This window comes from Phodopus roborovskii, unplaced genomic scaffold (genome assembly GCF_943737965.1).
Source record: "Phodopus roborovskii unplaced genomic scaffold, PHOROB, whole genome shotgun sequence".
In the NCBI taxonomy this organism is placed as follows: Eukaryota; Metazoa; Chordata; class Mammalia; order Rodentia; family Cricetidae; genus Phodopus; species Phodopus roborovskii.
Genome location: NW_026125902.1, coordinates 254348 through 268330, shown reverse-complemented (window position 1 = coordinate 268330; position 13983 = coordinate 254348). Strand labels below are relative to the sequence as shown.

Below are 13983 nucleotides of genomic sequence, written 5' to 3'. Positions count from 1 at the left end.
CATTTTTTGAAACTCAAGTCAATAATTCAAATAGAAATTTAAAAGACCAAATGTTTTAACACAATACAACCCAAAGATGACATCCATTTGCCTGAAATTTCAAGATGTCTTTTTTTCTTTTTTCTTTTCTTTCGTTCGTTCGTTCTTTCTTTCTTTCTTTCTTTTCTTTTTTCTTTCTGCTGCTGAGTAATACTCCATTGTATAAATGTACCACATTTTCTTTTCTTCAGTTGAGGGACATCTAGATTGTTTCCAGGTTCTGTATGTGGGTGACAGTTACATGGCTTGATCTTTTTTTTGGTGGGGGGTGGACCTGGCAGTGGGACAAGGACTTATCCTGGGCGCATGATGTGGTTTTTTTTTTTTTTTTTTTTTTTTTTGGAGCCCATTCCCTATGGTGGGATAACTTGCTCCACATTGATACAGGAGGAAGGAGCTTGCCTGCCTCCACTTGGTATGCCAGACTTTGTTTATTCCCCAAGGAAGGCCTTAGCCCCTCTGAGGAAGTGGGGGGTGGGGTAGGATGGGGTGGGAAAAGGTAGGGGAGGGCAGGGGTTTGGTATGTAAAATGAAAAATAAAGTTTTTAAATAAAAAATTATAATGCAAAGAAAAATCCTGTGGTGATATTTTGTTTATGATCTAACTAATAAGGCTTGCCTGAAGATCAGAGTGCAAACCTAGTCACACTAGTTAGCCACAGATGCCAGGCATGCAAAGGTGGCACACATCTTTAATCCCAGCAGGCAGGTAGTGGTAGTACACACCTTTAATCCCAGCAATTGGGATATAAAGGCAGACATATCTATGCTAGTTCAAGGCCACCCTGAGCTAGATGAAATTGATCCATTCTAAAAGAGAAACAGCTCACACAAAGGTGATTTCAGCACTCGGAGTGACACGTCTTTAATCCCAGCACTAGGGAGGTGGAGACAGAAGTGATATGGCTGGGTGGAGAGAAGAATATAAAGTGGGAGTAAACAGGAGAAAGACGTAGTCTGAGGAACAGTGCCGTCTGAGAATGCAGTCTGAGGGCAGGATCACCCCTTTGGTCTGAGCATTGGTAGAGGTAAGAACTCTCTAGTGGCTGGTGGCTTTGCTTCTCTGATCTTCAGCTTTAACCCCAATATCTGACTCTGAGTTTTTATTATGAACAATTAAAATTCGTCCTACACAATCCAAAGACATACTCATTTGAAACATAGTGAGGAATGACAGTAGGAAGCTATTAAGTATTTCCTTTCTATAATTAAATTGTTATGTCTCTATAGAAACAGAGAACTTTGTGGTACATTGGACACACGGAAATTTATAACAACAACGTCATGAATTTGAGTTGAGGTGCTTTTGGCAACATTTGTTGGCATTTTGTGGCATGAGGCATGCTCATTACAGAGTGCTAATGTGCATTTGGAAGCAAGGCTACAGTGAATCCCACAATGATACAACTGTAAGTGCTGCCTCAAACACCTCAGGTTTGTTATATATTTGATATTTATCTAAGTTTTGCTCACTATAAATTATTGACAGATTCTTTGCAACCTTAGCATTCAATTATACAACATATAGATTGAGAAGCTAAGATCTATAATAGATGTGGACAAAAGCATAAGCTCAAATATTTTCAGCCCTCTAAATAAACAAAAGGAACAAAAATTAGAAAGGCAAAGTATCTTCAAGTTTATAACCTTGAGCTGCTCAAAGAAGTGCTATTTGCTTCAATTTATGCCCTCATTGGCTCCAAGATCCAAAACTACAGGATATTTGGTTGGCATTAGGGCAGTATTTGCTGGTGGCGGAGAGGGAGCCCAAAGGAAACATAATTTCCTGGTTGGACTGTGGTTTGGCAGAGGATAGTTGTGGCAGAGACACTAAGGCTATTTGGAAATTACTCCTTACTAAAAGCCTTTCCTATTTTGTACTCTCTGCGCATTGTCCAGTTTTGGGTCTCTGTATTAATAACCATCTACTTCAAGAAGAAATTTGACATTAACCATCTTTTTGAGGGGAAGGGATGTCTGAAACAAGAGTCTCTCTTTGTAGTCTTGGCTGTCCAGGAACTCAATATATAAACCAGGCTGTTGCTGAACTCAAAAACAATTGCCAGCTTCTGCCTCCCAAATACTGGGATTAAAGGTGCATTCCACCATGCCCAGTCATCCCCTGGCCTTTTTTAGCTCTTTACTTTCTAAAGCCTTAATGTGCTTCAGAACTTTTGTATCTTCCCTAATGTGATCTTCAAATAAACCATTTATCAAGGATTTCTGATCCACTTTTTTGAGAGAATGGTATTTAAAAACAAACATCTGGACAATATGAACACATATAGGCATGCATCCCTATATTAAACTCTGTTTTTTCCTGTCTGTTATTGTATCTCTCTCCCAGTCTCTTCCTCTTTCTCTCTCTCCCCACACATGCAAGCATGCACACACACACTCTCTCTGTGTCTGTCTGCCTCTCTCTCTTTTACAACAATAGTTTCTACTTCTACTTTCATCCTGCAAAAGTTCATTTAACTTTCCCCATGCCTCATTTGTAACATCTATCTTCAATAGTGAAAAAACCTAATGGGCAAACTGTTTATTTTTGCTCAACCCCCTTTGAGAAACAATTTTATCAACTAGAACAGGAGTTGGACAACTTCACATTACAGGCACAGAGAATGGATACCTCTGGTTTTTTCAGGCAATGAAGCCTCAAAACTACTGAGCTACTATTTGAAAGGAGCAGTAGATGGTATAGAAACATGGCTGGATTAATAAAACTTTATTTACAAGGGCAACTTGCCAGTCCACAGGATGTAGTTTTATGACCCATGAACTTGGGTTCAGTGCTTATATATGTTTAGTTTTATCTTGAGTTTACAGTATCCAGTCAATACAGTTTTACAAGATTTAGGTCATTTTCTTCTTTACCCTCTTCAATGTAGTTATTCATTTGTAATGCATTTAAGAGTCACTTTCTAGTCTGAATTTCACTTCTTTTTAAACCACATCATAGTTGATACTTTAAACTTACTTTTGTGGTATACAATTTCAGGAGACAATTGTCCCAGGATGCTATTTTTTTTTTTTTTTTTTTTTTTTTTTGGTGATCTGTTCTTTCCATTTAGCAAAATGCTCTTAAGCATCAGACCCTCTTCCTCCTACTGGATTGCCTCATCTAGCCTTGAAATGAGGGTTTATGCTTACTCTTATTGCATCTTGTTATGCCACATCCAGTTATCACTGTGGGGGTCTGCTCTTTTCTGAAGGGAAATAGAGGGGCATTGAGTCCAGGGGAAGTAGAAGATGTAAAGATGGAAGGCTGTGGTCAGGTTGTATATTAGAAGAGAAGAATTTAGAAAAAGAAAAAAATTCATACTATCTTAGAGATTATTAGCTTATTCAATGGGTATATAATAAAATTTATTTATTTTGTTTCTCAGTTGAAGGCTGTTTCCAGATTTTTGCAATTATGACTGAAGTAGCTACAGACATTTGTGAGTTTTTTTTTTTGGTAAGGGAACACTAGCATTTTTTAGGGTAGACACTGAGAAGTAAGGATGTCTGTCATATCATACATTGTATATTTGTTTAAATTCATAAGAATATGCCATCTGAAGCCTTTAATCCCAGCACTTGGGAGGCAGAGGTAAACAGATCTCTGTGAGTTCATGGTCAGCCTCGTCTACAAATCTACACAGAGAAACCCTGTCTCAAAAAAACCAAAATAGAAAAAGTATATGCCATCTGCTTTCCAAAGTGGATGAACCATTCCCAACAGTAATGGGCGCTTTTGAAAGCTTTGTAGAAAAACTACTTACAAGAGTATCACTTGGGAACAGGGAAAGTTCCTTGAAATTCCTGGCATATGTTATACTCAAAGGCCCTAAAAGCACTAATCTTCCTTTAAAGTCCTAGCCCTAAATAAGATTGTTTTTAATTTAAATAATTTTTCTATAAAATCAATAAAATTAAGTCCCAGCCTTAAAGAGAAGAAAGGCACATGTGGACATACCTGAAGTTTGGTGATGATCTCCTGTTTGGTGAGCTCCACCAAATGGCTGTCCTCTACAGCAAAGGCTGGGAAAGAGATCACCGACAGAAGACTAGCATCAACTTCTTTGGATGTTGAAGCACGGGGCAGTAGTGAATTCAGGATTGACTAAGAGAAAGGTAGCAAAAATGGTTTACTATTTAATACCTTGCTTAAGGGATGAGACTAAGACCTTTGGTTCAAAAATATTTATGTGGAACAAAAACTTCCAGAGGAATATATTATTCTGAAGAATAACCCAGATTTTATTAAATAGTGAGATCCTAAAAAAAGTAGCTTGTTTGGTATGGAATTCTTTTCTTCATCCTGCTCTTACGGCTTCCCATTCTGACTATAATGCAGCTCTGCTCATGGATGAAGACTCTAACATTTGTGTGATACACACAATCCTGTTGGCTCCTTAGCACCCAGATAAGAATAAAGCTGAGCCTAGAAAGATTAATCAGTGGCTAAGAGTTGTTCTTCCAGAGGACTGTGTAGCTCACAATTATCCATGACTCCAACACCCTTTGTTGGCCCCTATGGGTACCAGGCATGAATATGGTGCAAGACATAAACTCAGGAAAAACCCAGTACATAAAAAATAATAAAACTAACACAACACATGCATAGCTTCTGGGAAGTGTAAAGAAGGCTCAACCATACCTCTAAGATATTATCAAAGTAATTTTCAGCAAGTGTATATAATAATGGACTTCTGTATATTTTCAAACATGTGTATCATGGCACTTTGCTCATTTTCTCACTGCATTCTTTTCTGTGTCCCCACATTATTCCTGCTAGCCTTTTTCCTGCCCACAAAAGTTCCCATCTTTCATGACATATTTTATTCACAGAAAATGTTTTCAAAATTAGAAGTTGAATTTGTATTCATTAGAATACCATAGGATATAATCAAGCATGAAGAAGAGGAGAAATTTCACATACCAGAGAAAAGAAACTTTCAATGCAGGCAGCAATCATAAACAAAACTAAGGGTGAACTTTTACCAGAGTATCAGTCTAATGTCCAAATATCTAACCAGAAGACAACCAGAGACAAGAGAATGTTTCAGAACCACTATCCAAAACACTTAAAACAGACCATATCTTCTTTCCTTTTTATGTTTACTAAAAGTGATTCTTGGAAAAAGAACCACAGACACTTGATAAAACAGTAGTGGATAACTGGATATGGTATGATGGGTTCATTTTATAATTTTATCTGGGACAAGAGGACCATTGTGGAGGTTTGAAGTTTCAGAAGCCCAAGTCAGTCCCAGTGTCTTTTTATTCCTGCTGCATTTGGATCCGGATGTAGAACATTCAGTTCCTCTCCAGCACTATGTCTGCCTGTGTGTCCCCATGTTTCGCACCATGCTGATAATGGACTAAACCTCTGAAACTGTAAGCAAGGGCCAATTAAATGCTTTCCTTTATAAGAGTTGTGGTGGTCATTCTGTCTCTTCATAGAAATAGAACACTGATTAAGACAGAAGCTGCTACCAGGGAGCAGGGTATTCCTGTGGCAGGCCTGACTATGTTGCTTGTTGGTGGACTTTGGGCTTTGGGAATTTGGATTAGGAAAGTAGTTGAATGCTTTAAGCTGGACTTAACAGGCCATACTAGTAGAAACACAGAAGACAGTGGTGCTGAGAGCAATTTAGATTATGGGAGCCTGGATCAAGGTGATTTCAGAGAAGAGGAATATTAGTAAGTGCCTAGAGACTGTTCTTCTGATATTTTGGTGAAGAATGTGGCTGCTTTCTGTCCTTGTCCAAAAGTCTGCCTCAGGCTAAATTGAAAAATTTTGAATTAATGGTGTTGGTAGAGGAGATTTCCAAACAACCTAGTGTAGATTCCTTTACATGGTTATTAGTGGTTTCTCTTATGCAGGTTTATAATGAAAAGGAGTGAGCTAATCAAGCAAAAGTAGAAAATATACAGTTTGGGGCGAAAAGGGACACCAGGAAGAGTAATAGTGCTAAGTCCAGTGCTAAGGAAGATTAACAAGCTACAAGGGGGGCTGGAGAGATGGCTCAGTAGTTAAGAACACTGGCTGCTCTTCCAGAGGTCCTGAGTTCAATTCACAACAACCACATGGTGGCTCACAACCATTCGTAATGAGATCTGATGCTCTTTTCTAGCCTGCAGGCATACATGCAAGCTGAATATTGTATACATTTTAAACAAACAAAAAATAAACAAATAAAATTTTTTTAAAGCTAAAAATAAAGCCTGATACTAAATAGAATAAATGGAGTGGTGACCTCAGGGCAAGACCCTACCCAGCTAAGCTTCCAGCTTATAAAAAGGAATTAAAGGAAAATTTAAGCAGTAAAGGAAACCATAAAAAATAGAAAGCTGATGCAGATGTAATTGAATGAGATAATCCAGCCCCAGCAAGCAGCAGAAATTGGCAGAACCACATGGTTCTGAATTAAGAGCCAAGGTTAAAAGAAAGGGGTTGTGGAATTTTTCTCCATGGCTAAGAAAAGCCACTGAGGTCAGACATGTGTCAGGTGTGTCCCTGAATTGAGGCCCAGAGACAACATTGCATAACACTGTGAAGGTGAAGCCTTGATTACCTTGGAAACTCCAAGATGTTGGAGATGCCAGAGCCATGGGATGCCTGCTGAGTAGAGTTGCTAACAGTGAGTGGAACCAGCCTAGCCCAAGAAAGAGAAGTGTGTTGCAGTCAACAAAGCTGAAAGTATCTGGAGATTTGAAGAGCATTTTGACATCAGACATAGAGTTACAGAGTTTGGAATGCCCAGTTGGTTTTTGGTCTTGCTTTGGTCCAGTATTTCCTCACTATGTTCCCTTCCCTCCAAAGGTAATGTATATTCTATGTTATTGTATGTTGGAAACATGTGATCTGCTTTTTTTATTTTGATTTCACAATTAAGAGATTGCACTGAGTCTCAGAAGGGATTTTAAAATTTCAAACAATGTTGTGATTATTACAGACTATGGAGATTGTTGAAGTTAGACTAAATGCAATTTTGCATTATCTTATGGCTACAAGCCTATGGGGACCAGGGATTGGAATGTGATGGTGTGAATAGGAATGGCTCACATAGGCTTATATATTTGAATGCTTGGTTAGTTGTACTGCAGGGAGTTGTATTACTCAAAAGGATTAAGAGGTGTGGCCCTGTTAGAGGAAGTGTGTCACTCAGGGTAGGTTTTGGGGTTTCACAAGGTTAAGCTAGTCCCTGTAACTCTTTCTCCCTCTTGCCTGAAGATCCAGGTGTAGAACTCTCAGCTCCTTTTCCAGCACCATGTCTACCTGTGTGCTACCATGCTTCCTACCATACTAATAATGGACTAAACTTCTAAAACTATAAGCAAGCCCCAGTTAAATGCTTTTCTAAAAAATAAGAGTTGTTGCAGTCATGGTGTCTTTTCACAGCAATAGCACGTTGACTAAGACAAACATGATATATCTTACAGCTCATGCTAGTATCAGGTTTATCTTAGTATATAGAATGCTTGATATAAAGACATTTCTGATCGTGTGGCAATAATCACATGATGGACTGCTCTCTTTAAGCTTAAGCCTGTGCAAAGTCTGACTCTGAGCAAGAATAAAATTTGCTATAGCATGATCCATTATTTCCTTACCTGGCAATGTTGTACTTCATCAGCCAGGACATGGATAACTGACTGTGGCCCACCTTTCACACCAAACAAGTCTAATTCATCTAGTGCTTCCAGGGCTGCCTGTAAGAAACAATGGAAAAAAGAACAACTTCAGTGGCAGAGCACATGTTTAGTATGTGCAAGGCCCAAGGTTCAATCCTCAGAACTGTAAAAAAGAAATGAAAACCAAGAATGATATATATTCTATTCTTATCAATGTTGCTTCTGGATATATTTAATGGAACAGAAAACAAAAGAAACCCTTTATCCCCAGGAGCTTATGATTTTTACTTTGTTTCCTATACTGTCCAAGGGAAAACTAAAATTGAGTTCAGATCATTATCCAGTCAAGCAGCATGCTTTAAAAAGATCAGTTTGGACATGACTTATCAATTTTAAGAAATCATTCTTTTGGCAGGGAACCTCCAACTAGCACATAGGAAATGCTAAACAGCACACATCTTTAATCCCAGCACCTGAGTGGCAAAGGCAGGTGGATTGCTCTGAGTTTGAGGCCAGCCTGGTCTACAGAGCAAGTTCCAGTTCAGACAAGAATACACAGAGAGAAACCTGTTTTGAAAAACAAACAAAAACCCCACAAAACAAAGACAAAAACAAACAAAAAAAGCTAAACATGGACACAGTCAGACCATGTCTTAAAAAATAGAGAAAGTAGGAATGAAGGAAATGAGTACATGGTAAAAATTGTGTAGCTCCAAGATAAACCAGGAACTAGAGTCAAATGCTCTATGAAGATACTATATTCAACTGGTTTTTGTGTGTGTGTGTGTGTGTGTTTTCTTTGTTTTTAATATATCTAATATTTTCTCTTATTTTATGTATCGATCCCAGTTCCCTCTGCCTCCCTCCCTCCCATGTCCTCCGACTCCCTCCCATCCCATCCCCCCCCCATTGCACATGTAGGGTGATGCCTTCCAGGAAGGATCATCAAAATCTGTCAAGTCATTTGGAGTAAGGATTAGGCCCTCCCTCCTGCCTCTAGGTTAGGGGAGTATCCCTCCATGGGGAATGTGCTCCCAAAGTGCTTTCGTGCACCAGGGATACATCCTGGTTCCACTGTCAGAGGTCCCTTAGAATGCCCAGGCCTAACTGAGACACATGTTCAGGGGGTCTGAGTCAGTCCCATGCTGGATTCCAAGCTATCAGTCTGGGGGTTCATGAGCTCCCCCTTGTTCAGGTCAGCTATCTCTGTGGGTTTCTGTAGCCTGGTCTTGTCCTCAATCTCTACATCTGGATTCCAGTTCGGCTCAGTGTTTAGCTGTAGGTGTCTGCTTCTGTTTCCATCAGCTACTAGATGAGGGCTCTATGATGACATACACATTATTTATCAGTCTCATTATCAGGGAAGGGCATTTACGGTAGCCTTTCCACTGTTGCTCAGATTGTTAGCTGACAAATGCTATTAGTTGGCAGTGCAAAGGAGTTTTCATGTTTTAAAAAAATATATACACTGTGTGATCCTACAGAGTAACAGATCTGCAAAGTTATTCCTCATGTCTACCTAAATGTTCAAACCCCTTGATCATTTTTTCCCCTTCTCTTTATCCCGGTCACACTACTAGATTCTACTTTTTGAGTTGATTATTTTTTAAGTATTAAATATAAGTAAAATAAAGCTTTTTTAAAAAATAATTACCAAGTGTGGGGGCATGTGCCTGTCTGAGTCAGAAGGACTTGACATTTGAAGCTATCCTGGGTTATATTGTAAGATCCTGTCTCAAGAGAATTTTTAGAAATCACTAATTTCTTGCTTTTCTACATGTGTTTTCTGATCACAAAAGTAAAACATACTTTACATTTTAAAAGAATATTTATTTTGCGTGAATGGGGAGGGGCATGCTCATGGAAGTCAGAAAAAGCCAATAAGAACCCATGTGGGTTCTGGAACTTGAACTTAGGTCATCAGGCTTGGTGACAAGTACCTCTACCTACTAAGCCAACAACTCATCAACCTGTTAATATTTCCTTTAATCTACATTAACATTTATATGTTTATGATATGTATGTTTGAGTTCAGATTTATGTGTGTTATAGGGCATGTGTGAAGCACAGATGACAACTTGTAGAATGGGTTTTCTTTACCTTTACATGGTTTCTGGTATCAACCTTGGGTGGCTAAGGTTGAATGGCAAGCACTTTTACCCATGAAGCTATCTTATCAGTCCATTGTTAATATTACTGATTTTTTCTATTAGTTTTTCACCTTTGGTAACATGCTTTTTAAATATTTTTTGCTTTAAAATTTTTAAATATTTTTGACACATACTCTCATATAGCCAAGGCTGGCCTCAGATATACATAAAGCTCAGGCTGACCTTGAACTCTGGTCCTACTGCCTCTGCATTCTAAATGGTGGGATTATCAGCATGGACTATTGTTCTTAGCTATATTTTATTTTTTTATAATTAATGTAGATGATAATAAGTTTTTCCTTGTTATGAAAACTCTATTTTGGCACAATCTCTCATGTGACTGTAATAACATATATTTAGCCATTTACCAATTGCTGTAAATCTAGGATACCTTCCATTTTGTTATTATAGAAATGGCACCTTGATAAACATCTCTTGCCAAATTGTAATTATTTTGAGGTCATGGATGGTGTTTCTAACAATACCTAGTACACAGAATGGCATACAAGAGACTTACTGTTAAACTAACAAATATTTTATTTGTTTTCATTTTGAAATAGTGAAGCATTAAATTTTTGAAATAGAATCAGTACGTCAAAGGGTATGGACAGTTTTTGAGATACAATGTTGAATTTCTTTTGATGTATATTATACCAATATAATTTATCACTAGTAGTATTATGACAGTACTCTTCTTAATGCAAAAATATCTTAATTTTTCTACTTTGATTTTGAAAGCTGTATGCTTTTACATTCACTTTTTTAAACTGGCAATAAGGTTCAATATTATCTCAAGTATTTACTGATTATCTGTATTTCCTCAATTATGAGGCCAACCTGACCTTGTCCTTGGGAGCATGAAGTAGTTCTGAGTGGCTTCCCTGGAAAAATAACATCTAAACTCAGAGACCTAAAGGACAAGTAGAAGTTGAACAAGCACAAAATACTCACTAACAAAAAAGGAAAAAATAGCAAATTTACAGTAGATTAAGCTAGCAGGCAGCACTTTAATGAAGTGATCAAAGACAGAAGCAATGGTAATGTGACAAATTTATACCATGCATTTCCTGATGACAGATGAAGGATACAGCAGTGCCTCTGTGATGGTCTTCCTCAAAACACATAACATGAATCATGGAAAAAAATACCACCCAGAATAAAAGTTCTGGCCTGGAATAGCCAATCTAGAGTTGGGTAGCAAAAAGTGAAGGGGACATGAGTGGTGTGGTAAGTATGGAGTGCGGTTGTACGTATGTGATCCTTAGGAGGCAAAGGCAGGGGATCAATTCAAGATAACCTCTAGCAGTATACTGAGTTCAAGGCCTGGTTTAAGAGAGATATTACCACAAACAAACAAAAAAGTGAAGTGAGTATTAGAGGCACAGCTACACTAGTAGTATGAGTATGTAGGCAAAAGATTCCAGCCCTAAGACCAAAGTAGACTGATCAACCAAACAAAAACTAGTCTGTAGTTTTCAAAAATGCCAGTGTCATCAAAGCCAAAACTATTGCTCTAGATTGGCTGAGCTAAAAAGATGTTACAACAAAATGTAACTTGTTATTCTGATCTGGATACTGTGTCACAGGATTTTTATTTTACCATAAATCCCATTATTAGGATAATTTTTAAAAACTGAACTGGTTCTTATTTGGGGTTTGCTGTCTCACAATGTTTGCTGTTAAATATTTCTTTATGTAATTGCATCTGTTTGTCTTATAGTTCTAATATATTTTGTTTTTTTATGAATTGAAACTACTCATTATAGGTTGTGTCAAAAGTCTATCATGACCCATTTGTTCTCTTCATTCCATATATATATAGCTTTGAATTGTATTTCATTTCTTTTTGGTTTTTAGACATTATCTAACTTACTTTTAAACTTTCAGTATCATTATGACATAAAAACTACCATATTTACTTCTTTCTTTTTAAACAATAATCTGTGTCTTTTCTAATCATTTAGTAGGAGTGATTGAGCCACGCACATTTATCATAATGTTTTAGTTTACTCTTGCTGTCCTATTTATACATTCTTACTGTTTCTAGAGAAAATAGGAGCTAGTAGAATAAGAAGACATAGACAAGTGGAAAGGGAGAGTAAAGAGGATGGGGACTCAGAGATCACTGTCTGACACCAAGCTTGGTAGACTGCACTACAATGGGGCAGGGGAGAGCGTCTCTTAGTTTATGCAATGGCAAAGATGATGAATATAGTTTTAAATCTGTTGTCCTTGTAGGATACATAAACACAAAAGTCATCTGATATAAAATCTGGAACTTACAACATTTTTAGTATTTCATATTCATAGTTTCATGTAGGAAATTGAATTCTGTCTGTGATTAAAAAAACAATTTCATGTGTTCACATGTACACTAAAGTTTCATATATGACAAAGGTAAACTAGACTCCACTGACCAGACTTGGTAAAAATAAGAAAGAAAATATACCTTGGCCATTCCAACTGAACTCGCATTCAATTCTGAGATGCCTTGGTTGGTCTTGTCTCCACGTTCCCATATCCCAAAGTCCTGGCATAAAACAATCAAGATATAACTTGAAAATCATAACCACTAAACATTCACTAGATATGCAATCCTTGAATAAAAAAACCATTAGTAGCAAATTGTCTACACACACACACAGCACTACATACTGACATTAAGGAGCTGACAATGACTTAAATTGGGGACTCTAAGAAGTTGGGAGTCTCTTCAACACTTAATCAAGAAGTCTCAGAAACAGAATTTAGTTCATCTAGAAACACTTCTCAGGTTTTCCCCAAAGGAGAGTCCCATAAAATCTAGCAAATGAAGGCTAAACTGCAGCTGATATTTTATGTCAAACACACATTCTAATCTTATACTCTTGGTACTGAAAGTATATGATACATGAATTATCTCCCTTAAACCTTACATTTTACAGATGATGGAACTGAGTTACAAAAGAGATGGTAATTCACCCAAGTTCATATAGTTGACAAGGAACAGAACCAAAAGTAGATTCTAAGGAATTTCACTCCAAAACCTACTCTTAGCCATAACTGTGCACATCCCCTTGGTAATATAAAAATATTTAAAATTACTTTTAAGACCTTTTTATTTTTTAAATAACTTCAGAATTATACACAATTTACAAAAATACAACAGTGAGTCCCCTAACACATTTTACTTAGTTTTGCCTAATGTTAACATTTGAACGTAACCGCATTACAATTATTAAAATTAAGAGAATTCAACTCAACCAATTGAATTAACTATGGATTTCATATGCCTATACCTCCCATGATCTGGGATTATAAGCCCATAGAATCATTCCTGACTACTAGTAGCCTTTTTACACTTTCCAAGATTCTTTGTCATTCCTCCCTTGGCTCCTTAGTGACTTCCAATCAATAGTAGTTTCTCAAATCTTGTCCCTTGAGACCCTGACACTAACTAAAATCTAGCCAAATAAAATTCATAGTTTGGTTAGTACTGGCTTTTTTCATTTTACTTTCCCCTTTTAATTAATACATCCAATGAGAGACGGCTCAACACTATATAACTGTTATCACATGGGATTGCTCATGGTTGCAGTCCTGAGATGAGACACTGTCTCAGAAAAACAAGGTAAAGATCATGCAAATAGCCTGCTTCTCCTTAAAAGGCCACCCACTGCTTCAGCATTCCTCCTAATTGCTTACAGAAATAACTGCTGTGCTGTTTTAATCATAACTTCCATCTATTTTCCTTATTACTTCTATGGTCATTAATTTCAATCCTTCTCCAAAATAGACAGTCCACTATCCCTTGCTTTTTTTTCTTTTTCAGTTGTTTTCATTTGTTTATTTATTGGTGTATATGTGCATGCGTGTATGTTCATTCTATTTCACATAGGTGGTACTCAGAGGGCAACTCTCTAGAATTGGTTTTCTCCTTTCTACCTTTACATGTGTTTAGGAATTAAATACAAGTTGTCAGTCTTGTATGACAAGCACTTTGTTATCTTGCGAGCCCTTTCTTTAGTTATTAATATTAGTAAATCTTTATGAATATTTAGGATTTTGCTGGTTTATAATGGAATACTATCACTATTTTGTTTCTTACATTGTTAATTGTTTAGGTAGGCTCCTGTGCCTTTTATTCATATTTGTCTTGTGCACTTTTGACATTCTCTGTTCCTCACTG

At 37.2% G+C, this 13983-nt stretch overlaps 1 protein-coding gene across 3 annotated transcripts in view; it reads right to left on the bottom strand.

The window, feature by feature from the left end:
* The window catches only part of Phka1 (phosphorylase kinase regulatory subunit alpha 1), a 141177-nt gene that overhangs the window by 112317 nt on the left and 14877 nt on the right, over positions 1 to 13983 (bottom strand). For all 3 annotated transcript variants that reach the window (XM_051178933.1, XM_051178934.1, XM_051178935.1), the window contains exons 6-8: positions 12265 to 12345; positions 7645 to 7743; positions 4001 to 4147 (exon numbers count right to left, since the gene is read on the bottom strand). In XM_051178933.1, the coding sequence (XP_051034890.1) occupies positions 4001 to 4147; positions 7645 to 7743; positions 12265 to 12345 (327 nt within the window). The remainder of the gene's footprint in view (positions 1 to 4000; positions 4148 to 7644; positions 7744 to 12264; positions 12346 to 13983) is intronic.